General features: G+C 42.2%; 7 protein-coding genes across 10 annotated transcripts in view; 4 read left to right on the top strand and 3 right to left on the bottom strand.

The window, feature by feature from the left end:
* Positions 1 to 25,762, top strand: part of rfxank (regulatory factor X-associated ankyrin-containing protein) — a 77,281-nt gene that overhangs the window by 48,464 nt on the left and 3,055 nt on the right. The gene's annotated exons all lie outside the window — the stretch shown is intronic.
* Positions 642 to 3,887, top strand: fh (fumarate hydratase). Its single transcript, XM_052074805.1, has 2 exons — positions 642 to 1,489; positions 2,809 to 3,887. Exons 1-2 carry the CDS (start codon positions 860 to 862, stop codon positions 3,676 to 3,678), a joined length of 1,500 nt encoding a protein of 499 aa, XP_051930765.1. The 5' UTR covers positions 642 to 859; the 3' UTR covers positions 3,679 to 3,887.
* On the bottom strand, positions 4,440 to 6,636 carry fam32a (family with sequence similarity 32 member A). Its single transcript, XM_052074907.1, has 4 exons — positions 6,547 to 6,636; positions 5,801 to 5,945; positions 4,649 to 4,702; positions 4,440 to 4,536 (listed from the first exon to the last, which is right to left on the bottom strand). Exons 1-4 carry the CDS (start codon positions 6,618 to 6,620, stop codon positions 4,468 to 4,470), a joined length of 342 nt encoding a protein of 113 aa, XP_051930867.1. The 5' UTR covers positions 6,621 to 6,636; the 3' UTR covers positions 4,440 to 4,467.
* On the top strand, positions 7,438 to 8,520 carry mrpl54 (mitochondrial ribosomal protein L54). Its single transcript, XM_052074902.1, has 3 exons — positions 7,438 to 7,656; positions 7,751 to 7,907; positions 8,286 to 8,520. The coding sequence occupies exons 1-3, from the start codon at positions 7,527 to 7,529 to the stop codon at positions 8,416 to 8,418; spliced, it is 420 nt and encodes a 139-aa protein (XP_051930862.1). The 5' UTR covers positions 7,438 to 7,526; the 3' UTR covers positions 8,419 to 8,520.
* On the bottom strand, positions 8,672 to 20,209 carry mef2b (myocyte enhancer factor 2b). 3 transcript variants are annotated; one of them, XM_052074835.1, is made up of 9 exons: positions 20,060 to 20,209; positions 17,124 to 17,369; positions 13,464 to 13,524; positions 12,998 to 13,201; positions 12,777 to 12,905; positions 10,939 to 11,098; positions 9,623 to 9,859; positions 9,437 to 9,548; positions 8,672 to 9,370 (listed from the first exon to the last, which is right to left on the bottom strand). In XM_052074835.1, exons 3-9 carry the CDS (start codon positions 13,515 to 13,517, stop codon positions 9,094 to 9,096), a joined length of 1,173 nt encoding a protein of 390 aa, XP_051930795.1. In that variant the 5' UTR covers positions 13,518 to 13,524; positions 17,124 to 17,369; positions 20,060 to 20,209; the 3' UTR covers positions 8,672 to 9,093. The 3 variants fall into 3 exon arrangements, with proteins under 3 accessions (XP_051930795.1, XP_051930798.1, XP_051930797.1); XM_052074838.1 differs by having other exon boundaries at positions 12,843 to 12,905; XM_052074837.1 differs by lacking the exon at positions 17,124 to 17,369 and having other exon boundaries at positions 20,060 to 20,155.
* tmem221 (transmembrane protein 221) lies at positions 19,774 to 23,800 on the top strand. The gene is made up of 3 exons (XM_052074863.1): positions 19,774 to 20,143; positions 20,909 to 20,994; positions 22,814 to 23,800. The coding sequence occupies exons 1-3, from the start codon at positions 19,851 to 19,853 to the stop codon at positions 23,356 to 23,358; spliced, it is 924 nt and encodes a 307-aa protein (XP_051930823.1). The 5' UTR covers positions 19,774 to 19,850; the 3' UTR covers positions 23,359 to 23,800.
* borcs8 (BLOC-1 related complex subunit 8) lies at positions 21,411 to 25,761 on the bottom strand. 2 transcript variants are annotated; one of them, XM_052074903.1, is made up of 5 exons: positions 25,583 to 25,761; positions 25,307 to 25,419; positions 24,380 to 24,444; positions 24,177 to 24,284; positions 21,411 to 22,137 (listed from the first exon to the last, which is right to left on the bottom strand). In XM_052074903.1, the coding sequence occupies exons 1-5, from the start codon at positions 25,617 to 25,619 to the stop codon at positions 22,074 to 22,076; spliced, it is 387 nt and encodes a 128-aa protein (XP_051930863.1). In that variant the 5' UTR covers positions 25,620 to 25,761; the 3' UTR covers positions 21,411 to 22,073. The 2 variants fall into 2 exon arrangements, with proteins under 2 accessions (XP_051930863.1, XP_051930864.1); XM_052074904.1 differs by lacking the exon at positions 21,411 to 22,137 and adding an exon at positions 23,937 to 24,001.

Here is a 25,762-nt window from a genome sequence, read left to right as displayed (position 1 = left end):
GGATGGATGGATGGATGGATGGATGGATGGATGGATGGATGGATGGATGGATGGATGGATAGATAGATAGATAGATAGATAGATAGATAGATAGATAGATAGATAGATAGATAGATAGATAGATAGATAGATAGATAGATAGATAGATAGATAGATAGATAGATAGATAGATAGATAGATAGATAGATAGATATGCATGGGCCATTTACACGATGTGCCTCAGTGTTGTTCTCTGATGAAAATTGATTCACTTTGAGCAGAAATATTGGCCACCAACGATGTTGGAGACGTCAAGGAGACATCAGCCAGTGTTGTCACCAGAGGTTTTGGTGGTGGCGGTGTTACAGTGTGGCCAGGTGTGTCCAGTCAGTACAGAACTGCCCTACACTTTGTGAAAGTTACAGCGACAAGAATAACCTGAATAACATTTTTTTTTCAAGTTTATAAGACCTTAATCAAAGGTAGGCCGTTTTTAAACTGAGAGGACAAATATGCTACATCTTCCAGAGAAATATATTTAGTGAAAAAGATGAATAATTATAAAAGAAAAAAAGTAATATTGTAAAACATGAAAAATACTCGTCCCTCAAAGAACACCTAGCTCGCTTGACGTTTATTGTTTTCATGATGTTTCGGTTCCGCTTTGAACTGGACCAGTCATTCCGGATTGTATGAAACTTCACAGAATGATTCCGATCTCATCCTCTGATTGGCCTCAAACGACGGAAACGGCGCCCCAACTGAATAGCGATTGGCTGTCGCGGACTCGTGTTTCATATCGCCCAATAGCAGCCCCCCATTGCGAAAGTCTGAGTCGCCAGCGTGACCTCCTAGCCGCGTCCACCTCTAACTTACAGCCATGTTGCGCTCTTTCCGACGTGTCGAGCAGCTAAAGAGCAGCTTGCGGACTATGCCGAGTGTCCGCGCCGACTGTAAGATCGTCATAAACCCGTGCAGGATGGCCAGTTCGGATTTCAGGATCGAGCGGGACACCTTCGGCGAGCTCAAGGTCCCGTCGGACAAATACTACGGCGCCCAGACCGTCAGATCCACCATGAACTTCAAGATTGGGGGACCTTCCGAGCGAATGCCGCTCCAGATCATCCATGCCTTCGGAATCTTGAAGAAAGCGGCGGCCCAGGTCAATAAAGACTACGGTCTGGACCCCAAGATCGCGGACGCTATCTGTCAGGCGGCGGACGAGGTGGCTATCGGGAAGTTGGACGATCATTTCCCTCTGGTGGTGTGGCAGACCGGCTCCGGAACCCAAACCAACATGAACGTCAACGAGGTGATAAGCAACCGAGCTATCGAGATCTTGGGAGGACAACTGGGCTCCAAGGATCCGGTCCACCCCAACGACCATGTCAACAAGAGCCAAAGCTCCAACGACACCTTCCCCACGGCCATGCACATCGCCGCAGCCACAGAGGTCCACCAGGTTCTCATCCCGGGCCTGCAGAGTTTGCACGACGCACTGGCAACCAAGGCACGTACCACGTTATGCCAACCACAATCCCGCAGCATTTTACACTCTATATACATTCGGAAATAACGGAATGTAAATAATTAAAAAAAATATATATCCGGATGCCATGCATTTAACGCGCATTTCACTCTGGTGGGCACCAGATGACCCCCGTGGTTCATTCATTCATTCATTCATTCATTCATCGTCCAAGCCGCTTGATCCTCACTAGGGTCGCGGGGGGGGGGGGGGGGGGCTGGAGCCGTCTTCGGGCAGTAGGCGGGGGACACCCTGAATCAGTTGCCAGCCAATCGCAGGGCACACAGAGACGAACAACCGTCCACGCTCACATTCATACCTAGACACAATTTAGAGCGTCCAATCAGCCTGCCATGCATGTTTTTGGAATGTGGGAGGAAACCGGAGCACCCGGAGAAAACCCACGCAGGCCCGGGCAGAATATGCAAACTCCACACAGGGAGGCCGGAGCTGGAATCGAACCCGGTACCTCTACACTGTGAAGCCGATGTGCTAACCACTGGGCTACCGGGCCGCCCCCGTGGTTATAAACAACTAAAATATTGACGTAGAATCGATACAGTGGGTGCTTTTCCAGTGTTTTTTAACAGGAGTAGTCTACTTTGTAACCAAGTGTACTTTAGAGTCGATTTGCAAACAAAACAAATGCAGTGGGGAGCTAGAAAAGCCGCAGACTTAAAGGCCAACACGCCAATGTGGGCTAAAGGGCACAGCACAATATTATACAGCAAATTCTCATAGCAATCTCGTTTGTCAGCTCATACAACACAACTATTAAACAGTAATTGAACTTACTCCACACCTGAATAACAAGTACAGGTGCACAATCAAACCACCATACCGGAAAATAAGTTCAATAAAAATTCAATTAAAATTCACTTGATAAAACCGTTATCAATTTCACATTTGAATATAACTTCCACGTTTTAAAACGATTTCATGTTTTAACGTGACTAATTTCATGTTATGCAATGATAAATGTTTTGATGTAAGATTTTTTTTTTTTAACGTGGAAACTTTCACGTTTTAATGTGATGAATGTCATGTTTCAACCAGGTAAATTCCCCGTTTTAACATGATACATTTACCTTTGAACGTAACAGGTTTTACTTTCATGTTTGACAAAACAAAAAGAAAGCCTGATGGACCGGTCGGTGTGTGTTTCTTACTTTTAAATCTTAAATGTTTTAAAGGCCTAAAGATTATATTCTCTCTCTTACCCCCCAAAAAACAACAACAACAAAAAACAATATTTTACAATCCCAACTTCAATCTGTTTCCCCCCCCCCCCCCCCCCAAAGGCCGAGGAGTTCCAGGACATTATCAAGATTGGTCGCACGCACACGCAGGACGCCGTGCCAATGTCGCTGGGCCAAGAGTTCAGCGGGTATGTCCAACAGGTCAAGTACAGCATTGAGCGGGTGAAGGCGGCCATGCCGCGGGTGTACGAGCTGGCGGCCGGTGGCACGGCCGTGGGTACGGGCCTCAACACGCGCGTGGGCTTCGCCGAGAAAATGGCGTCCACAGTCTGCGCCCTGACCGGGCTGCCTTTCGTGACGGCACCCAACAAGTTTGAGGCACTGGCGGCGCACGACGCCCTGGTAGAGCTGAGCGGCGCTCTCAACACGGTGGCGGTGAGCATGATGAAGATCGCCAACGACGTGCGTTTCTTGGGCTCGGGCCCACGCTCGGGCCTGGGCGAGCTTATCCTGCCCGAGAACGAGCCGGGCAGCAGCATCATGCCCGGCAAGGTCAACCCCACGCAATGCGAGGCCATGACCATGGTGGCCGCCCAGGTGATGGGCAACCACATGGCAGTGACGGTGGGCGGAAGCAACGGCCACTTTGAGCTCAACGTCTTCAAGCCCATGATTGCCAAAAACGTGCTGAACTCAGCGCGCCTGCTGGGCGACGCCACCGTGTCCTTCAGCGGCAACTGCGTGGTGGGCATCCGGGCCAACACGGAGAGGATCGAAAAGCTGATGAACGAGTCGCTTATGCTGGTGACGGCGCTCAATCCGCACATCGGCTACGACAAGGCGGCTGCCATCGCCAAGACGGCGCACAAGAAGGGATCCACGCTAAAGAAGGTGGCCGTGGAGCTGGGCTACCTCACCGAGGAAGAGTTCGATCGCTGGGTCAAGCCCAGAGAAATGCTGGGACCCAAGTGAACCTGATCAAAGTTTATCACGCACGCTTAATTTAATACACGGGAATCACGTGGCTACTGAAGGGCAATTGAATGTTGCAATGTCACAGTACGGAAAACTAATGGACAGCTAAATTGGATTTTTACATCATGTGCCATGCTAATTGTTTACGAATGGGCTGTGGTTGACACCGTGGTTGATATGTATGAATAAAAAGCAAGACTTCAATATATTTTGATTTTTTATCTTTTAATGACTGAAAAAGCTGCATTTTTTTTCAGGGTAGAAAAAAGTTTTTTTTTCTAATACCGGTAAGTTTTATTTTGGGGAGTGGGAAAATGTGCAATTTGGAGAATTATATATACAGTAATTATTCCTTCCAGCTTTTTCTATCATCCATATTTTTTTTTATTTTTAGTTCTAGTTTGTATATAGCTTCAGTGTGACAGTGATATTTCTTCAATAATTAATTCAGAGTAATGTTGCCCCCTCACCCCCTTTTTAAAAATATATTTCCATCCACTAAAATATTTTTTTCTTTAAAAAGAAAGGGTTATGCTTCCGAGGTCATATTTTAAGACACTTTTTTTTTAACTCCAGGATTTTTTTTTCAATTTACTGCACAAAAGTAAAACATTCCAGTGTGATCCTTGATGAAATTCCATCACATGATTCTCATTACTCATTCAAAACAGCACACAAGACACTTGTGACTTAGGACAGGAAACGACCAAATGTGACTGAGTAACTTTTAATTGTAAATACATAAAAATGTTGTAACGTAACTTTCAAAAAACAAAAATGGAAACTTTATTTAGTCCAGCTGACTTTCGGAATATCATAATGTTCTGTCAGGTTGTCCAGGTGGCGATTGAAGTCCTGCAGGAAAAATAAAAAGTTAAATTCAATGCTGTTTCACATCAAATTGAACATATTTGGCTGAAAGAAAAGAAACAGGATTCCAAAAAGTCAAATGTGTGTGAGGACATACCTCCACTCTATGCTTGTGTGTTTTGGAGGCTTTGTTCAAAATTCTCTCCATTTGCTGTCGGGAAAAGAGTTCAAATCAGTCTAAAGGACTTACTTGGATATTTTACAGCTCAAACTTTATTCAAGGAAACTTTTCTTCAAAGTGTTATTGAAGAAAAATCCAATTTTTTCCAAGAAAGATATTTTTGAAAGAAAAAGACTAATTTTTACCAAAAAAAAGTAAATCTTTCAAGATTTTTTTCAGGATAACTAGTATTTTTCTTCAAGAAAAAAACTGTTTAACAATATCTATTTTTCAAGAAAGAAATCCCCAACCAGAGTATTTTTTTTCCTCAACCAAAATGTATTTTTTCCATCAACAAAATACTTTCTGAAGTTGTTTCTGTTTTAGACAGTTCAGGTAAAAATCATTAAAAAATGCCACCATTTATGAAATTCCTATTTTTTGCAACAGCGAGTCCTTACTTTTCTAGAGCAACCACTTTTACAAAATGAAGGGAAAAAGAAGGAATTGATCATCATTTGAAATATTTTTTTATGAGTTGTAGTTTTGAAAAAAAAAACCTTTTTAATGAAAAAGGTTTAAGAAAAGGCAACATATTTATATTTTTCAAGAGGAAACAAATGTTTCCTCTTGAAAAATTAATAGTTTTTTATGTTGAATTTTAAAATAAACTTGTGTTTTCAGGCAGAAAAGTTATTTGGAATTTCTTTTGGTATTGAACAACAACAAAAAACATTCTTTGAAGAACTTAACACAAAAGGCTACTTCTTCAAGAACAAAAAATAGTTGGAATATTTAAAAACAAATATATATTTCCATATCATGCCACCAGAATACATTTGTATTTTTTGAAAGAAAAATGGCTTCATCCGTTGACAACAAAGTTGTGATTTTACAAGGTAGAAATGAAGGAAAACCCTCAGAAGAGCAGTTTGATGCCTGTGTAAAATTCAGCAACGGTGGGTGCTATTAAAAAACAACATGCAACTCATCTACCTCATTTTTGGATCACACATTAACTTGAAGAAAAAAAACCTTGAAAAATACAATATTATAACATACTGAGATTTAAACTTTTTTTCTCGTTACTGTACCGTACCGTTACGTAATCAGGAAAATATCTCCCACTGTACCCCAAAATATACATACCCTCTTTTCCTGCATTTTGTCAAAGGCTATTTGCGCAGGCGTCCTTTTGTCCATGTATGCCCGTTTGGCTTTCAACTCCTCATCGTTTTGATTGGTCGCCACCTGCTCCATGCGATGCTTGCTCTCCTTGTCCTTCTTCTTCTTCCTGGAACAAAGTCATCAACATTCGGTTGTGACAGATATGGGATTTATAATACTGTAGCTGCATTACAGTAAACGCTCGTGCGTTGTGGGAAATACTTTCTTTATAATGTCTACATATGCACTACATATTGTGCATAAATTGGAAAAACAGAAACAGACTATTTTAAGGTGTAAAATGCGACACGTATTGTGATGTCAGTGTCCTCAATATGTCCCTATAAGCTCTAAGTAGGAAGCAGTGCTGTTCCACAGTACCGACATTAAATACAATCTCAGTGATAGGCAGTGTGAAATAACAGAAAGCGTTAAACCTGGCGTTATGGTGTAGCCATGAGAATCTTGGAGGTGTCTAGGTTGTTGTTGTATTATTATTTTTTTTGTTCAATCGTATCTAAGGTCAAGTGGTGGGTGCTTTAACTTAATGTTTTTGTTTGTTGACCCCAGACTTCAGAGTGAACGATTCACCAAAATAACAGCTAACGCTTTTATTAGCACGAAGGCTAACATTCGAGCGACGTGAATTGAAAGATAATAAATAGACCACCTCTGCCAAGGAAACGTTAAAATGGCAATTAACTAACTAACCTGTACGTTTTACTTACTTTTTCCCAGAAGAAATGCTTCCCACGCCCTTAATTTTCAGGGCACTTTTCTGGACATGTTGATATTCCGACATGTTTTCCTGAAAGCTGCAGTGCGTCTTCTTCTTCTTTGGTATCAACGAAAGATTGTCAAAGAAGCATTAGAGCTGCGTAGCGCCATCAGGAGACGGATGACAGGACGACAAGCAATCGACAATTAAAAACGGCTTTGTTATAAAGTAGCCAATCTAAATCTAGATATATACACGTTTAACATGGAGATATTCAGGTCAGAAATAAAATACATTCATACATTTTCTAATATGCTTAACCACACGAGAGTCGCGGGCGTGGGGAGTCTATCCCAGCTCGCTTCGGCAGTTGGCGGGGACCACCGGTTGTCAGCCAATTGCAGAGCACACAGAGATGAACAACCATCCGCGTCCACACTCACACTTAGGGACAATTTGGAGTGTTCAATCAGCCTGCCATGCATGTTTCGGGAATGTGGGAGGAAACCGGTGTACCCGGAGAAAACCCACGCAAGCACGAGGAGAAGATGCAAACTCCGCACAATAAGGAAACAAACCCTACACCTCTACATTGTGAGGCGGACGTGCAAACCAGTATGTCATCGTGCCGCCCCAGGAATAAAATAATTGGTAAAATAGTATGGAGTTTGTATTTCCGTCCAAAAGGAACAAAGGCCCAGAAGAATAATATCAAACGTCAAAACTACAGTGGTGAAGCTAACTCGGCATTTAAAACGCTCGGACATACTTTTTTTTAATTTAATCATATCTTAGATCGATATGGATCCGAAGGAGATGAATTTCAGACACAGGCTCGCAAAATAGCATGTAGTGTAGGTTTTCATCCACAGAAGGGCAGTGCAGGTTTTACAAGCAGTGTCACAACAGAGTGGGCAGAAGTAGAAGAGTGAATGTCAAGTTGTAGCATGGTGCGCTAATGTCGTTCGGAGTAAATCAAACACTGCAGAAATGACCAGCCCCGCTTTATTTAGCGTCGCATTGTTTACCAGACACATTGCAAACAATGCACCACTACTCACCATACGCAGGACTAACGCGTTAAACAAGTTACAGGCGTGTGGGTATGCGAAAAAAGTGGGTGAGTAAAGTCGTTTTTCAGTAAATGTTAATATCATTTCCTTAACAAGGGCGACATGTTTTTAATAACAATTACATTTTGCTCGCTCCTCCAGCCGCTAAAGGCAAAGGCAAGGGGATGGTTAAAGAGGAGCTGAAAGGACCAGAGGTGTGCAAAGATCCAGCAAGACTGACTTCTTATGCAGTCGGGGTCAACATCTACAAAGAGGGAGAAGACCCCAAACTTAAACCCGTTCAGGAATATCCAGAGTGGTAAGAACAATTCTTCCTTCCATTTTGAGATACATTTGTATTATTGCCGTACTTGGCAAATAACTTCAATATAACTGCAAATAAAGGACAGAGGTTGTTAGGTTTTTGTGTCATTAAATGTAATTACACTGGCGCATGGCGAAATTCAATGAAAATCATTTTGGCAAATGCTCTTGGCTACATAAAAAAAAGCCTACGCCTTGGTGATGCAGCATGTGGCTTTGTTGAACTAATGAGGCAGCTCATTTGTAGACCTTGAATACTCAATTCCTCTACAATAAAAACAACATGTCAGAAGTCATGTTTTTCTCCCATGCACACCCCAGTTTAATAACCGCTTTCTTCCGTCCATGTAAAATGGGTATTTTACTATTTTAGGCTCTTTCAGTTAAACCTGGAGGCACCGTACATGCTTCACGAGCTGGAGGAGGACAGCTGGGATTACTGGAAGCGTCTTCGAAAGGAAAACATTTGGCGCCACAACAAATTGCGTAAAGGGAAGAAGTTCTAGACTGGACTGGGTTGTTTCGATCATGTCGTTGACTCTCGTGTACATGTGTTGAGATATTGTTTTCTAATGTCCATCCCTCATTAAAAATATACTTTAACCATTTGTTTTGCATTCTAATATGCTCTACATTTAGTTGCCTGATGCAATGTTGTCCATTCCGTTCTCTTTTTTACCAAATACATCTGGAGAACAACATTCTTGTGTCATTTGTAATTTTTAATGGTGGTTACCCTTGTTATAATGGAACTGGACAGACTTTTAAATTGGTTTTTATTCATGGGATTTACATGAACATTTTCATTTTATGATCGTGCCAAACAAATCAAACCACCAAACGTGTGTGCGTCTTTTTAATGTGAACAATCCACTGACGTGTGAGGGGCTGAAAACAACACCGATAGACAACACCCAGCAGAGACCAGCTCTGACTGAGAAGACTGGACAGTTAATTAGGTACACATAGGCAATCCGATGGCACCCAACACAAGAGCTATCAAATGTATTGAGTTTTTACAAATGTGCTAATGACATTAATTTACAGTGACCATCAAAACTTGGTGTGTTAAAGGCAACCATGCGCTTTGAGTAATAGCTGATTTTATTTTTGGTCAAGTTCACGCTCTGGATTTCATCAGCTTGTGCATATGTACCTAATAATGTCCATTAAATGCACAGCTATCTCCGCCATCCCTCACACATGTGCGACTGTCTCGGCATTCCCCCATCCCCTCCATCGGGCAAGTATGTCTCGGGCTCTGGTACCGAGGGGCTGTGGAGGTCCGAGCTGGGCCTGCTCATGGGCGAATGCTCTTGCCCGAGGCCGTGTAGAGGGGAGGTGGCGGGAGAGGCCACGTGTTGCTCAGGAGAGCTACGCTCAGATTTGATGTGGATGCCGCCAAGGCAGGGAGTATTCATCAAGGTGGAGGAGAAAGAGCAGACACCGGTGGACATCCTGGGAACAACAAAAGGGAATTATCAGGTTAGTGTGGCTGGTGAGCGTACTTGAATGCATCCTTACCTTTGATTTACATGAGGCCCCTGGAGCTGGTGTGAAGGCTGCGTTGTTTGCCAGGAGTTCACAGCGCCTCGCGGCAGACTCACAGAGTGATAGAAACTTGGTGGGCTGTACTCTGATAGAAAAATAGACAAATCCGAAAGTCATACATGATGAAATGATAAGAGGAAGAATTAAAGTGTAAGCTACCCGAAGCTCCAGGAGAGGCGAGGCCGTAACCAGCCAGAGTGTGGCCCAGCAGCCCGGCTTTGCCCATGGCGCCGTGCAGGCCCGTCTGGTACAGGAGCCCGCGGTTCACGGCGGCGTTCGGCCCGGTGCGTGAGCCCTGATGGGCCCCGTCTCCTGGGAGGGTCAGAGGGGAAGGAGGAGGAGGTGTCTTCGGGTGGAGCCCTCGGCTCATTTGGGAGAAGACGGAGTAGCCGATACCTGCGGAGGGAAGTGAAAAAGATGATGCGAGCAACTGTGATACCTTCACACTTCTTCTTTCTCTTGCATATTTTGCAGAAAGGGTGGAAGGAAACACAACAGTTGAGGCTGAAATTTGACTTTCTTTGAGCGCTGGGCAGTTAATCAAAATTGGATTGAGATTTCCCATTTGGACTTTTTCTGATTATAATCAAAGAAAACGATGGTGCCAAATGGAGCGGCATGCAGTTGGTATTACAACAAATACCTGCTCCATATGATGGGCCCAGATGATGGATGTGTAGTGAAGAGGACAGTCAGGATTGCCATTGGTGTGTTTTCTTTGCCGATTTTACAACAAATTCACAGAGAATTGTGGAAACAGTCTGTTGCAGAGCTTATTGTCACACAAAAAATATATATATATTGTTCAATACGGTACGTACACATAGCAGAGTGACCTCTGTATCGAACGATTAATTGAGTTAACTGATATCGTTTTAATTTTCGATACTGCCTTGAATGTTTATATCTTGATAAAACACGCTCAGCCCTAATGGAGATATTCACATTAAAAATATATTTTTTTCTTAAAAGAATGAACTAATTATTAGGATATATGCAAAATATTCACAATTTTAACTGAATTACTGTTTTTTCAATTAATATGATTATGTCAAAGTTTAAGGAAGCTAATGCTAGGGGGAAAAATGGTTTCATAGCTTGTTTGGTATTGGGAAAAAATAAAATTCATTGAGGCAAAAAAAACAATACAGTTTTAATGAATGTCATTATCACTTGCTCTTTATATCTTTATAAACTGCTTAAAGTATCACAGTGGAGTCAGACTTAATGACATCATCACAAAAACAGGTGTGACAACAACTGCAGACAGAAACCAAAGGTGGCCACAGCGGTGAAAAAAAAAAAAATCAAGTTTCATAAAATACACCCAATGCACTTGCGTGACTCACTTCCTTTGAGGTGACGGACAGCTGCACACAGTTTCAAGACTATGGGAACAACTTGTATGAGGATAGACCGCCACACAGCCAGCAGACGAATGAAAATCTTTATGCGTGTGGACGCTTCTTCTATACCTGAGTGCGGCGGCATGAAGGAGCCGTGAGCCGTTGCAGGAACCGGGCTGGCGCATTTAAATGCCGGGAGTCTGTGGGGAGCCGTGTCGGGTCCGGAGGAGACTGGGAAGCTGTTCTCCGACACCGGGAACGGCGCTTCCGTGGAGTGCAGGGATGGCGCCTGGAGAGTGATGTGATGATCAAATACACTCACAAGTCACTTCATTAGACACGGTTTATTGCCACTATTTTGGGGGAAGAACGGAGCCTTCTCATGAATATTCATTCACTCATCTTGCGAGCCGCTTGATCCTCACTAGGGTCGCGGGGGTTCTGGAGCCTATCCCAGCTGTCTTCGGACAGTAGGCGGGGGACACCCTGAATCGGTTGCCAGCCAATCGCAGGGCACACAGAGACGAACAACCATCCACGCCCACACTCACACCCAGGGACAATTTAGAGTGTTCAATCAGCCTGCCATGCATGTTTTTGGAATGTGGGAGGAAACCGGAGCACCCGGAGAAAACCCACGCAGGCCCGGGGAGAACATGCAAACTCCACACAGGGAGGCCGGAGCTGGAATCGAACCCGGTACCACTGCACTGTGAAGCAGACGTGCTAACCACTGGACTACCGGGCCGCCCTCTCATGAATAGCAAAAAGCAAAAAAAACCCCAAAACAAAACAACCTCCAACCCAAGAAACGCACAATTAATGAAGACCTTGCCCCAAAATAATTAACGGTAATCACAATATTTCAAAAAGTAAATACGTATAAACAACGTTCTGCCAAAAAAGTAACATGATTTCAAATTTCTCTTACAACACTCCACTCAAAAATGAATAGCTTACAGATAATTTGAGTTTGAAAAAAATGAATCCGAAGCATGCATAAATGTTCACACACGGTCAAGACTCTGTAACTTCCAGTAACCCTGTAACTCAGGGTAAAATTAGCTCCTCCCCAAAATACAGAGATCGAAGCTTCTCAGTCCAAATGCATCACTTCAACATACTTCCTTGACCCCAACTACAGTACTACTTTTCGTTTAGACAGGGTTAAGGCATCTTAGAGTGTCATAGGAAGAGCACAAAAAACGCAACGAGGTGGATCTTCCAGCCAATAAGTAATGATCCACACATATTTTTAAACCCTTCTGTAATCTGGAGGATGACATTTATTTTATGATCCATCCAATTTTTTTTTAACTCTTGTAATTTGGGGGTTGAAATTTATTTTATGACAAAGGTATGAATAGAAAGTTCAGATATCACTCACAAATATACGGTGTAAAAGTAAAAAAACAATTGTCAGGAACAAAAAAAAACAAAACAACAACAACCAAAAAACCACAACAAAGCAAAAAAAAAAAAAAAAACCTCCAAGTAGCGATACCTGAAAAATCTACTTAAGTATTTGCACTTTGTTACTTTCTAGCATCGACTGTATGCGTGCGTGAGTTGTGTGTGGGTGTGTACTGACATAGATCCGCTGGCAACCCGCAGACACATCCACCACGCCGCCATTTTGATATTTAAAAACCAAAACAAAGCAAAAAAACAAAAAACCTCCAAGTAGTGATACCTGAAAAATCTACTTAAGTATTTGTACTTTGTTACGTTCCAGCATCGACTGTATGCGTGCGTGAGTTGTGTGTGGGTGTGTACTGACATAGATCCGCTGGCAACCCGCAGACACATCCACCCCGCCTATTTTGATATTTAAAATCCAAAACAAAGCAAAAAAACAAAAAACCTCCAAGTAGTGATACGTGAAAAATCTACTTAAGTATTTGTACTTTGTTACTTTCCAGCATCGACTGTATGCGTGCGTGAGTTGTGTGTGGGTGTGTACTGACATAGATCCGCTGGCAACCCGCAGACACATCCACCCCGCCGCCATTTTGATATTTATGGCCCGTCACCTGCATGCTCTCCTCGCCGTCAAGCTCCGAGGTGTCCAGATCGAGGCCTTTCCTCCTCAGAGTCTGAGAGCAAACACAAAATAAGAACCAAGAATGGACAAACCCCCGAAAGCCGCAAACATTTTCTTAAACGAAAGTTGGTGAAATCTCTCAACCTCCAGTATGTCAGTGTTGGTGCGACTCTCGTGCGGCTCGCTGTACTCCGTGTACTTGAGCAGAACCTTGTCCATGTCGGTGCTGGCATACTGAAAAAGTCGGTTGGTGCTGTTGAAAATGATGAGGGCGATCTCGCAGTCGCACAGCACGCTCAGCTCATACGCCTTCTTCATCAAGCCGAATTTGCGCTTGGTGAACGTCACCTGCAATCCAGTTCAAAATAAAAAAAAAAAATAGCACAGCACACAATCACACGACTAAAATGTTAATTTTACCTTGTGCAATTGAGTGGAAGAGCATGTAATTATTCTGCCTCCCACTCTACATCATTGGCACAGACAAATTGATCCAATTTTTGTTTCAAATAAATAATTTTGAGAGCAATTCAGTGAAATTGAAAAATTTCCTATGGGTTTGGGAATAATTTCAGTAAAAATAAAGATAAATCATTTGTATTCGGCTCACCTGTCGGTTTCTCTGGTCCACAATGCGAGAAATCTGTATTTTCTTTCTTCCCATTTTTCCTCTGGTTAGAAACCGATGTGAAAACAGGTTAGCGCGTGAGAGAAAAAGTAAAGCACAAGCGAAATGTATTTTTCCAAAAAGTTTCAGGTGTAGATTCAAATAGTCGCCATAGATTTATTGGTCGCAATTTTACTCGGACTGTAAGTTACAATGTCAGGTACTGGTCTTCATCTTTTGCTTGCAACTTTGATAGACTTTTTTTTGAAAAGTGAACAGTTTCAAAGCTTGTTTAGTACCAGGAGGGGAAAAAAAGCGCTTCCCAGAAAGAAATAAAAATCGAGCAAAACGTAATGTGTTTTTTCCCGATAAGCGAAGGGGTAGGTGGCTCTATTAAAATAAAAAATCTGATTTTTTTAAGGCCATATTGCACAAACTTCAACCTAACACACCACTGAACAGTTCTGTCGTACAAATGACTGCATGGTTTCAAGCCGACTGCCTCTGCTGAGGCTTTTTTGGGGGACCCAAAAAAATAAATAAAAAATGGCCGTGACTTGGACGAATGGACGTCATCGGGCGCACCGCAATCCACCCATGTCCTCACGTATGCTGACCCTCTTCAGTTCTCATCAGGGCTTCTCAAGGCCACGCATGAGAGAAGAGTGGGCGGCTCGTATAGGTTCACAACTTTCCTTCAACTGCGAGCCTCTCACTATTGGCCAAACAACCTTTGTTTAAAAAAAAAAAATCCGTTCTATACAGTATTTTTAACCAGGTCTCTTGGGAACGAGCAACGCGGTCGTGCACTGCTGCCAGCCCGACCCGGCACGGTAAGCCAGACAGTGTGGGTGTTAGACTGTGTGGACTTCAGGGGCCACGCTAACTTTAGCTTGCATCGCCTCATGGGGGTAAAAATACACCAGGCTCTTACCACGGGGACTTGAGATGCTTGCAATGAATTAATGCTGTTTTCCCATAAGAGATGAATACATGATAAAAACAGTAGAAATGCATTCAAGTAGAACGTGATAGTACATAAGTCTATTTGAAGAATTTTGTCCATAGAATGTTGGGGCCAGACAGAGAAATTGGCCAATCCGATTTCATCGGCTGTTATAAGCCATTTCAAAATCGGCCGATTTGTTTGCAAGAGGAGCCGCTGCGGGTTTTCTCCCATCCTCTTAACTATAAGGTCTGAAATGAAATGTGAAGAACTGATTCCCCATTGTTCCTTTTTACAACAGAAATCTAGTCCAAAACCTATTTTCCGAGATGTGTTTTAAAGGGGTCTATTTCATTTTACCCTCGTGTCAAAGTTTAAAAAGTAAAATGGCTGTCCATTCATCCATCCATTCACTTATGTCCTCATGAACGATACCACTGGAGCCTATCTTAGGTGACTTTGGGCATAAATCACAGGGCAAAACAAACAAGCGTCCACACTCGCATTCACACCTCCGAAGGATTTAGTCTTCAAATGGCGCAAAGGCATCCTTTTTGGAATGTGACAACAATGCTGCATACCTGAAGAAAATCCACACAAATACGGGGAGATCGCGCAAACTCCACGCCGGAAGGCCAGCGCCAAGTTTGGAACCGAGAACCTCGGAACTGTGCAGACGTCTACAGTCTGTCGAGTACCGCACGTCTGAACCCTTGACCTGTCTGTCTCGTCCGAAGGAGTTTCCACTGGTTTTTTCCCCCCTTCAATAATGCACATGTATTTCTATTTTTGGAGACTTGTCCCCTACTGCTTATGATGCCTTGGCGGATATGGCGGCAACGTTTCCCATGACCCCTGACGTGTGCTGCGTAGACAGGCATCTTGGGCATTTAGTGAGGAAATGCCTGGCATATTACCTTATAAAGTGCTGAGATAATCATATTCATATCAAATCTGATCGATGGCCAGGGCAGATGTTAATTGGGAGTCATTTCATTGATGTGATTGTGACATGCATTAATGTAGACCATATAAAAACAACCCCGCCCCCCCCCAAAAAATGAATAGTTTGATTCATCCTGGAAAAATGTGCATTAAAAGTAAAAGTTCAGTTTGGAGTTGAAATCCTCATCATGTTTGACTCCAACAATTTCAGTGATAGTTAACTGGAGCGTTCCCCTCCCACCACCCCCAAAATTATTTACACCCGGTACCACCTAAAAAATACTTTGTTCTCAAAGTACCGCTATCATATCAAGTAGTGAAATGCAGTACAAAACGGTTCTATTAAAAAAACAAAAAACAAACTCATATTATTGTAAGCCACTGTAACATTAAGATGCACAGTATGATCAACAACGTAGCGCATCAATAGAGAGAAGAAAACCAATACATTAAAAACATTATTTGATGATTTGTACCGAAATACAAATCGAAAATAAAACTTCTCTTAAAGATGAAATGTGATCAACTTAAATCTATATATATATTGCGCGTCATCCCGCACGCGGTCTGTCCTTCCGTCTGTCCCTTTTCAAAACGTACCTACTTCACCGTGCCGCTGCGCGCCGCCACTGCGCCGCTCAGGCAGTGGCTCACTACGATCGCGCGGGCATCTTAGCGAAAAAATGTTGTTTACCCACAAGCATTGCAATGAAATTGTTAGTAATTTAGTAGAGCTAAACATCTCTATTTTCGCGATAAGCAATGAAGATGAACAAAAAGTAGAACCAAGCAACAACACTTTTGTGGGCCGAAGGCCCACCTTACCAGCCTTCCGCAGGAATTAGCTGATGAGCCGCCCGCAGGGCGGCGAACCAGCTCGTGTTAAATATAACTGAATTCCTCTTATACAGCGATTCCTTTTTTTTTTGTGTACCAGGAGGGGCACTGCATTTTAAGAATCGCCAGTGGTCTACTATAATAACTCCACAAGTGCTTTTAAATGAATTTGCCTTTTTTTTGGTGATGTCACCAAGACAAAGTAGCAGAATGGCAAAAGACAAAAAAAGTGGAATGATCACCACAGGACTGAAAATTGAACTTCCTGCAACCTAGCGCAAAGGGTCTGGCTGATCCAAACAATATGAGCCATACAATTGATTAATATCAGTCGCAAACAAATTAAAGGTGTCATGCAGATACGAACATAAAGAGCATAATGGCTCTTGACGAACATGGAAATGACCGGAAAAGCTCTTGTTTGTGATTGTGGTTGCAGTCTCAGTGCACAGGACAAGCAGAATAATTAAAATAAAAATGAATCTCCTCTCAGACTGAGCGTTATTAGGGCGGCTATCAAGATAGAAACATTTGCCGGATTACTTCATCATTGCACATGCGAGTGGGGCCAAGCGGTTCAACAACAGGCCTTTGCCAAGTGCAATAATGTGCAGGAAATATTTGTCTAATTTTAAAAGGAGATAATTGAATTGCCCTGATATTTTTGATCATGTCAGCATGGCAACAGAACCAAATCTGCCTCCCTATGAATCCATCTGGACGAAGATGCAATTTTCATAACAAAAAGTTGGCGCCGCGCTTCCATGTAAGTTTTAAAAAAAGATTTCCACGCACAAATTAACCTGTTGACCCCGCTGACGTCGGTTTAAGAATAGCATGGAGTTGCCGACCATCTCTTTTTATTAATAAAGACATGGCTTATTGCACAGCAACCAGTTATTCGGTCGCACAAATGAAATATGCTGAAATCTCACCTCTCTCTGTTTACACTCGAAGGCGCTTGCACATCAATGAACGCACAGGAGAGGTCCGGTCCAGAGGAGGAAGTGTGTGTGGTAGTGCGAGTGTATCAACCTGATGTAGAACAAGAGCACTGCCCTCACACAGCTGGCCGACTGTATCCACCCTCCTCCTCCTTCTGTCACCATGCTTGCAAGCAAATCCAACACAGACTTCCCTTTCGCCATTTTTGCATCAATGGTCCATCTAGTAGGAACACACTGAAGAGAAGTTACAGTTACTAACATGCTCCTTGGTGGATTTTTTTGAAATGCAATTTAGATCTGAAGTGGGCAAACTTTTGTGGGCATGGGCCACATTTGATTTTTTTTTTAACTGACATAAGGACAAGCTCATTGTAAAAGTCAAATGCGTATTAAAATTGTTTATTTGAAACAAATTGATGAAATTAATAATTAACCGAATGTTTCATTGAAATAGGCTAAGTGGCCCAAATTTGAGTTTTGAGATATAAGCCGCCGCTCGCACAAATTTTTATCTTGGGTTACTAGCAAAGATTTGAGTTTGGAGCGCTAACTAGTGGCAATTTTTCAAACAAGAGCCAAGTGCTGACGTCAAGCTGTTTATTACCACAGCCAGCAAAACGTAGGGGATCAAACACTGTGTATTTAATCAAAACACAATGAACGATAGTCTGCTCACTTACAAATGCACATGGGAAAAACACACGTAGACCCAGTAACAAAACCAGCATCGATGTTTGCACCCTTTCAGCAATGGATATACGAACACAAACGATGGAGCAACACTTGCAGACAGACAATATAGCACAGAGGCACTTGATGTCCAATGCTTTCTTAACACTTTCCTACACTTCCGATTTCATGACCGGTGTATATTTTCTATTTCAGCAGTACACATCCGTTCCTCAAAAATCCATCGTCCTCTGCAATCTGTCAGCCAGCATAGGTCAATGGCCCACTGTATCTACTGTAGCTTCTGTCACTTCACTTTAATTATTGTGTTTAATTCTTATTCCATAAACTAAATAAATACATGTAAATCGCAGTACCCTGTTTTGGCTAGTGCTGAGATATCCAACGTATTCTTGCGTTAAAAATTTTGGGGGGGGGGGGTGACTTCCCTTTTACATCTGAAAAACTGCATATCATAGGCCGACATAATGGGGAAAAAAAGACCACACATCCGTAGTAAACCAGAACTTCTCAACTGGTACGAAAGCAGGATGTCGCCATCAAACTGCTGCGTTATTAATTACATTTTGAGGTCTGCCATGTATTCCGGTTCAATTTGACCCATTGTCAGTGACAGCCTTTACAGAGAAAATAGACAACTAAAGAGCCAAATGAAAAGTCAATAGGATACAAATGTCACTGCCAGCCAGATGATTGACTGTTATTTTAAGAACGTGACAATGCAACACACTAAAAATAAGAAATGTACGCAGTCAGATGACAAGCACGCTTACATCGGAAGCCGACTCACAAAACATCATCCTCATCCGCATCTCAACGACAACAAAAAAAAAAATCTATGCTGATGCAATAGTTAGCAACAAACGATGTCCAGGGGATTGTGCACCTTGACTCCCGGCAAGCTAGGGGACGTTGTTGTGACTCACGGAGGTTTCTGCGTGTCTTATTCGTGCTTTACTCTAAACATTGTAAGCTAAAGTAAGGACAGGAAAAACACCCCGCGTCACCTTACACCTACAAGACCATGCTATCTATTCAGAACTATATAAATATTAAACAGAAAAGTTTTTGCAGCAATTCTTCATTCCTTAAAAAAAAATTCTCGCTTCACCGCAGTGTGATTAATTTTCAAAAAGTTGCTCCACAAAATAGAAAGTTGCCCCGCGGATGAAGTCACCGATTTGCAAAATTGCTTTGAAAAAAAAAGTTATTTTGAGCCTTTTGGCGAAAAAAAAAGTGTTCACATTGAAACTTACTGACAAACTAAACAACACAAAAGATTTTCACTTGGACAGACAGCACTTCACTTCACGTGATTTAAAACAACTACAAAACTTATTTTGTCTGCTACCTTAATGCTAAACAAAATGCCATAAAAGGGTGAACGAAGAGCATCTATGTGCCAGTGTTATCAAAACCAAATATCTTGTTTTGTCTATAAAAGGTGCTCGTAATATCTTCCTGCCGTTTTCCTGAAACCTCTCACTTCTGCTTTTGGCAAGCTACAGCATGCGCTCAAGGCACATCACTCAAACAGCCTGCTTAGGTTTTTTTTCCTAAGATGTGCCAACTCCGCACCTCTGCTTACCTTTTGGCTTTGACATGCTTCATGAATCAACCAATACCTTTGCAAGGCTGTCAACTTCTGTGCCAATGTGTGCCTCTACTAGTCTCTCTGTTGCAACTAGCCGTGGACATTTTAATTTTACATTTACTAAACGTTTGAATACACATATCCAGACGCAATGAATGTGTGTTTTGAATACACATATCCAACATTTGACATTTTCTACATGTAGATTGGGAAAAGGTAAACGGGCATTAAATTACTGTGTAAAAATCCATTGTACTGGGTAATTAGTAATCTGAGGATTGGACGCACATCACATGGGCAGACGGCATATTGAGAAGGAGGAGGGACGTTCACGCACACTCGGAAACACACACTTCCCATTTAGGCGCACTTTTTTTAATGGACTACTTCAACTGAAGACAACTTTTTACCTTTTTAATTCGATAAAAAAAATGACACACGTTTACAGTCAGCGGTCCGTGGTTGTCCTGTCTCTACTGGGGATTCTATCGGCCATTATGTCGGTTTTGTCGGTCATTCTTATCTTCCAACTGCAGCCCCAACACACGGCCATAAAGGAGTACGCTCCCTCGGTCGTACCTCCTAACGTTCGGGCCTTCCTTTTGCCGGTGTCGACTGTGCTCTCGGCTCTGTCGCTCACCCTTAACCTGAGCTCGGTGGTGGTCTGTCTCCTACATGGCTACTTTTCCACCGAGGTGTGTCGAGGAGAACTGGACACCGAAAGGTAATAGTTGTATAAAATCACGGGTGAAATACAGACTACTGTACGTCTCACAGCATTGGACATTTCCAAAAAAAAGTAGTTCCAGTCTGGTTTAACAAACCGCGTCACTTTAATGGTGTACCACACCTGTGACCGCATGATAGTCAATTAATATACTGTATTCATACGCGCGCTTAGTCGTTTGGGGTCCTGCAAAGAATTTGATATCACCATCGAGCGAAAGGTGTGGATTAGAGAAAACATTCTAATTTCCTGAGCAAGATATTGACTTTACAATCCTTGAGATTTTTTAGCAAATGAATAATCTCCACACGTCATCAATATTTAATATAATTTACCATTTCACCTGCATTAAGACTCATCACCGTGTGTGAATTAAGGAGTTAGTAAGTCACATACAGTATGTGTGTCATTAATCTTCAATTAAACTGTTTTGATCCTACTCAAGGACAGCATTGCATTTTAATCAAGGCCAACATTCATAAATTGTAATTGAGCAAAATTCAAAGCTGTGAATGAAGGTTCACACTATCCTACAAAGCCATGCCCTCTTTGTTCCTGCCTCTCAATTCTAATAAACCCGTTATAACAGTCACCTTTTCATTCTACAGTCACAGCACGGCCTCTTGCTCGCCCTTTCCTACGTCGGCTTACAAATCCAGTGCCCCCTTCCTCTGGAACGTGTGAAACAGTCTGAATACTAATGAGCTTCTAAATTTGTTGACACATACTGCAGTATGTGAATGTATAGTATTGTCTCCACAGAGCAGACTGGTTCCTGTTGGACAGCCGAGCAGTACGACATGTGGCCATCGGATTGTTCTGCCTTGGAGTTTCGGTCTATTTGGCAGGTATAAACAAAGGGTGGGAATCTCGCACATTTATAGTCACCATATTTTGCAGAGAGTATCCCAGTATCATGATACCACGTCTCGTGCGATAAACGATAAATCAGAAAAAAATATCGACTAGAAGTAAGGCAGCTTCCTAATTCAAAATGAATATTTGAAGTGTCAAGACTGTGGCAAAATTGGTATTTTATGCTTGCTTGCGAAGTGATAGCGAAACAATATTGCTACGTGATGCATTATAAGGGTAATGCAAGCGATAATGGAAGACTACCTGTACATCAAACAGGACTCCGGACCGCACCTCAAATTTGAATTTTGTGAAGTTGTCAGACTATATGCTGAGAAGGGAGCAAGTCAAAATGTTGAGTAAATTAAGAACTAATTCAAGTGGGTAAATAAACAGTCTTTCATATTAATTCCTGGTCAATTTGCTTTTATTTTAGCATAAGCCTCACATACTGAGACCAAGACATTTATGTACTGTATATGTGTAATACACGATAAATTGCTTGTTTGACAAAAACAACATGGAAGAGGACCTTGAAAAAAAATAAGCAAATATTAAAGCGCACTATTAATTGATTTACTTTTTTTAACCGAGTACTGATACATTTCAACAGTGCACCAACACTGTGCCGTAGTGCTAATGACACATTGCTGCAAGTGATATTTGATGCTGATGTTTTGATACCATACAGCAAGCGGTAATAGTACATTACAATATCAATATTGTGTCGCACTGATGTGTGCATCAAACTGTGATCGAAAAACAACAACAACAAGAGCAGGGGATGTCCTTTCCAACTAATGTGCAAAATGTCGGCAGGGAAGTCAACAGCAGAGCGAGCAAAGAGCACTGTTGTTCTTGTCCCACGAGCTCAAGAGAACAATGCACTCTTTGAGCGGCGTCCATGACTTAAGTGTTTTTTTTTAAAGCCGAACCTGGCAGCACTGGTCTACTCTGTTCCACTGAGCAGCTTGTGCTTGGAGGGGCAGGGCTCGAGGGTGAAGGGGATTAGGACCTTTCCCACCGCACTTCAATCAAGCACCACAAAATGACTAAATGCAGGGAAGGGTTATCACATTCCAGAGCTGCGCTTCTCTCCGGCATCCCTTGGCATAACATGATCCACCGTCCTTTTTCTGCAGATAAAATAAGACAAAAAAAAAGTGTAAGGAACTTCAATTTCACCCTTATGTTTCAGGTCCAACTGTCCAAATGGATATGAACATTTAGCATCACGTAAAACAATCCATTTACCAGTAATCCATTGGCTCCAAAGAAAACCAACTATGGGTATTATACTACACTAAATAGAAAAGATTTTCTTTTCAGTGATACAAACAAAAATGCCATTTATTTATTCCACCCCCTCTCCAAAAAAAAAAAAAAAAAACCCCTGCCAAATATTTGTATTACGCTGTTTAACGGGGATTTTGAGTTCCAGTCCATGCTCTAATTATTCATTTTCTGAACACATTCTCTTACAGCTTACGGTTTGGAAATTTCTGTAAATTTAGCCTGGGTTGTTCGTTGAATTTTTGTCACATATACACTTCTGGTGGAATTTTTCACAATCAAATTATCTCTTTTATTTTGAATGAAATATTAATCACTTTGAAATGATATTAACCCTTTCATGTACACCGTAACCTGATAACATGATAAGCTGTCCACTATAGTCACCGCCGTCCCCTGTTTTGGGAGCTTAGTTTGGATTATATTTACGGTTTAAACTACTAATATAGGAAACAATTACTCATGTTTTTGCACGATTAATCACAAAGTCATTTAAGTAACTACCCTCATGTCTTTCAGCTATGTCTATTTTTATGCTGCTCATATTTGAGGCGGAGACGGGAATTGCCAGCGCCTCCGTCCTGGCCTCCGGCATCTTGATCCTTCTGGTAGTGGTGATCCATTCTCTTGTCAAGGTTTCCCAAGTGGCTAAACGCGGCCGAGAAGACCACCTCGAAACTCTCTTTCGCAACGAGCACAGAAGCAGCAACAACAGTCCCGTGTCTTGGCCCTGTGAGCTAAAAATTGGTGTGGACAAACTGCGGGTGCCCCGCAGACCGTCCCACCTCCAGCATCACATGTCGTTCACACCTTCCAGCAGCCCCAGACATCAGCAGCGGCACCACCCGCAGGAGGAGTACCCCCCTGTTGGAGAAGAGTCGCGCGGTCACTCTGGCAATGTGGACAGCTACAGCGGAGGCGGCAGCTGTCCTCGCTCACACAGGAGCTTATCTTCAGACTCGGTTTTGCTAAAGGCTAAACCCTGGAATGGCGTCAACAACGAGATGAGGAGCGTCCTGGCACGCAAGTCCGGGATTTCGGCCAAAGACTCGACCCTTGTGTGACAAAAGGCTGATGAAGAGGAGGATTTCAATAAGTCAGCATGGACATACTACTGATATGTAATAGCTTCAATGATTCCAGGCCATCTGGAAACTGAGCAAAAAAAAATCCACATTTTTGACTCTATAAATTGTGATAATCTACTCTGTAAATTGTTTTAAACAACAATACAATGATCAACCACCTCATGTGCTATGAGAAATTATTTGATGTGCCACAGGAAATTATTCAATTCACTTAATTTTAATTTCTGAAATTTATTTACTGCAAATATGTTTTTGTTTGTGCGTCTATGACAGCAACGTATAGTGACAGACAGAATAAATAACTGCTCTTCCTCTAAATGGTGGATTGGAACAATTAACCTGTGTATAACCATTGCCATTCACACAACAGAAAAATATATTTGTCATCAAATAAACAGGCCCAAATTTGACACAATAATCGTGTATTTGTCAGTAAATTATGATGAGTTTGTCATAATTTCAGTATATTGCTGCGTCGGGCGAAATTCTTCTCCCTCCAAAATCATCGTTTCTCAGGAGACCCCTGTTGTACTTGTGTGTCATTAGGTACTGACCTTGGACATAGCTCTGTCATGAGGAGGACGAAGTGGATGAGGCATGTGAAGCAGCAACAAGGGGACTGGGAGAATGGTTGGCATCATGCAAAGTTAACATAGGTGGGGGGCAGGGCAGACACAAACAAACAAAAAAAACTCAGGAAAATGCCATCCAAAAAAAAGAACAAATGATTGGGTGATAATTTCAAAAAGACATAATGGTTACAGGTACATCGCCATGCATCATTGTTTTCTTACCTGCGTCCTTGAGAGCTGCTGATTTGCTCCTTCATGCTGATGGCTTGTCGCAGGAGGCTGTCAATGTTTTTGAAATACACGCTGCTGTTGGCCATGCTTCTTACGGCACTGTAGAAACCACAACAAAAGATCAGGAGAGGGGTCAAGAAGCATGGAGGAGAGCCACTAAGATGCATACATGTCTATCCATCATCATGACAAACCTGCATGCATATTCGACTGAGTAGATGGCTCCTTGACTTTGTTCCTCCCAGCTCTGCATATCTGTCTATGGGAGAAATGATGGCAAGTAAGACAGAAATATGGATCAATGTCAGTGGCACTAGTCATGATGCCGGGCCCTAACTTGTCACCTTGTGCATTACCCACTTAAGAGAAGAGACAGCTCCGGTAGTAAGTACAATTATCTTAGTTTGCACAGGGACATTAAAGTCACTGAAGTGAGAATTAATGTCTTTTACATTTTACACACCACAGAGACGTTGTTAACGACCCTGGCGAATTGACTCCCAACTATATAAAACCAGGCTTAAAAAATGAAGCTTCTCTCCACTTTTGAAAGCTGTGGGCATGTCCGATGAATGCATTGAAACCACACCATGCTTCACTATCGGTCATGACATATACAGTCTGGAAAAACGGATGCTACTTCATCTAACTTTTTTCTTATGTTGACAAATAATTGAAATATATATTAAAACATATATTCACTTCAACTGTCCACTGAGTATGACGCCTTATCTTACACCCGTACTCACGGCGGATAACGACACGCTCTAAAGTGGCCACGCTAGACCGAAACCATGGTCCACAAGCTGACTGTCAAATCAAATCAGACTTAACCACCCACCTCCACTACTCTGCCTTTCAGCCCCAAGACCTTTTTAGTACATTATTTGTCTCCAAGAGAGGGTCAAAACACTTGGAAAAAAATTCAATTGCAGTTTACGCCACAAAAACACAGTTACCGGTAAATTTGAAACCTCGGTGACATTGGCAATAAAGTTACTACAGAAAAGTCTAAAATTACAAATACAGCTCTTGTATGAGATCTGCGTTTGTTTCTAATTAAGTGTCTGGGGATCATTTAATTGTCGTTAAGTGTGTGTTGGGCTGGATTTATAAAGTACCTTATGCTGCACCAGCTCTGGCAGAGATCTCCGAACGTGCTCCTGCAGTCTGTACAGCGCCACGGACGGTTCGTTAGCCAGGACGTACATGCTCTCCGTGAACTTGTCACTCACTGTAGACAAAACAATAATAAATCATAAAATAAAGTCCGATGAATAACAGAAATTAAAATGGTAGGGCAACACTTGAAGTCAAATTACACTGACTCAGTGGCTAACTTCAGTTAGCCATCTCGCTAACCTCCATGTTAAACGAATAAAATATGTGACACTTACCTCGTCTGACTTTGAGTTGCATCTCTTGGTCATCCATGATAAAAGATGAAAATTAGATCCACATGTAAATAAATAAATACGGGAAAACGCGACTATTGACTTTCTGCTAGGCACTACTTCCGTGTTTTGAATGATGGTGTGCAACGCTTCAGAGCTCCGGATGGGAAATCAAAACACAAG

This window comes from Hippocampus zosterae, chromosome 8 (assembly GCF_025434085.1).
Source record: "Hippocampus zosterae strain Florida chromosome 8, ASM2543408v3, whole genome shotgun sequence".
In the NCBI taxonomy this organism is placed as follows: Eukaryota; Metazoa; Chordata; class Actinopteri; order Syngnathiformes; family Syngnathidae; genus Hippocampus; species Hippocampus zosterae.
Note: the sequence above shows the minus strand (reverse complement) of the source record. Positions and strands in the feature narration are given on the sequence as shown.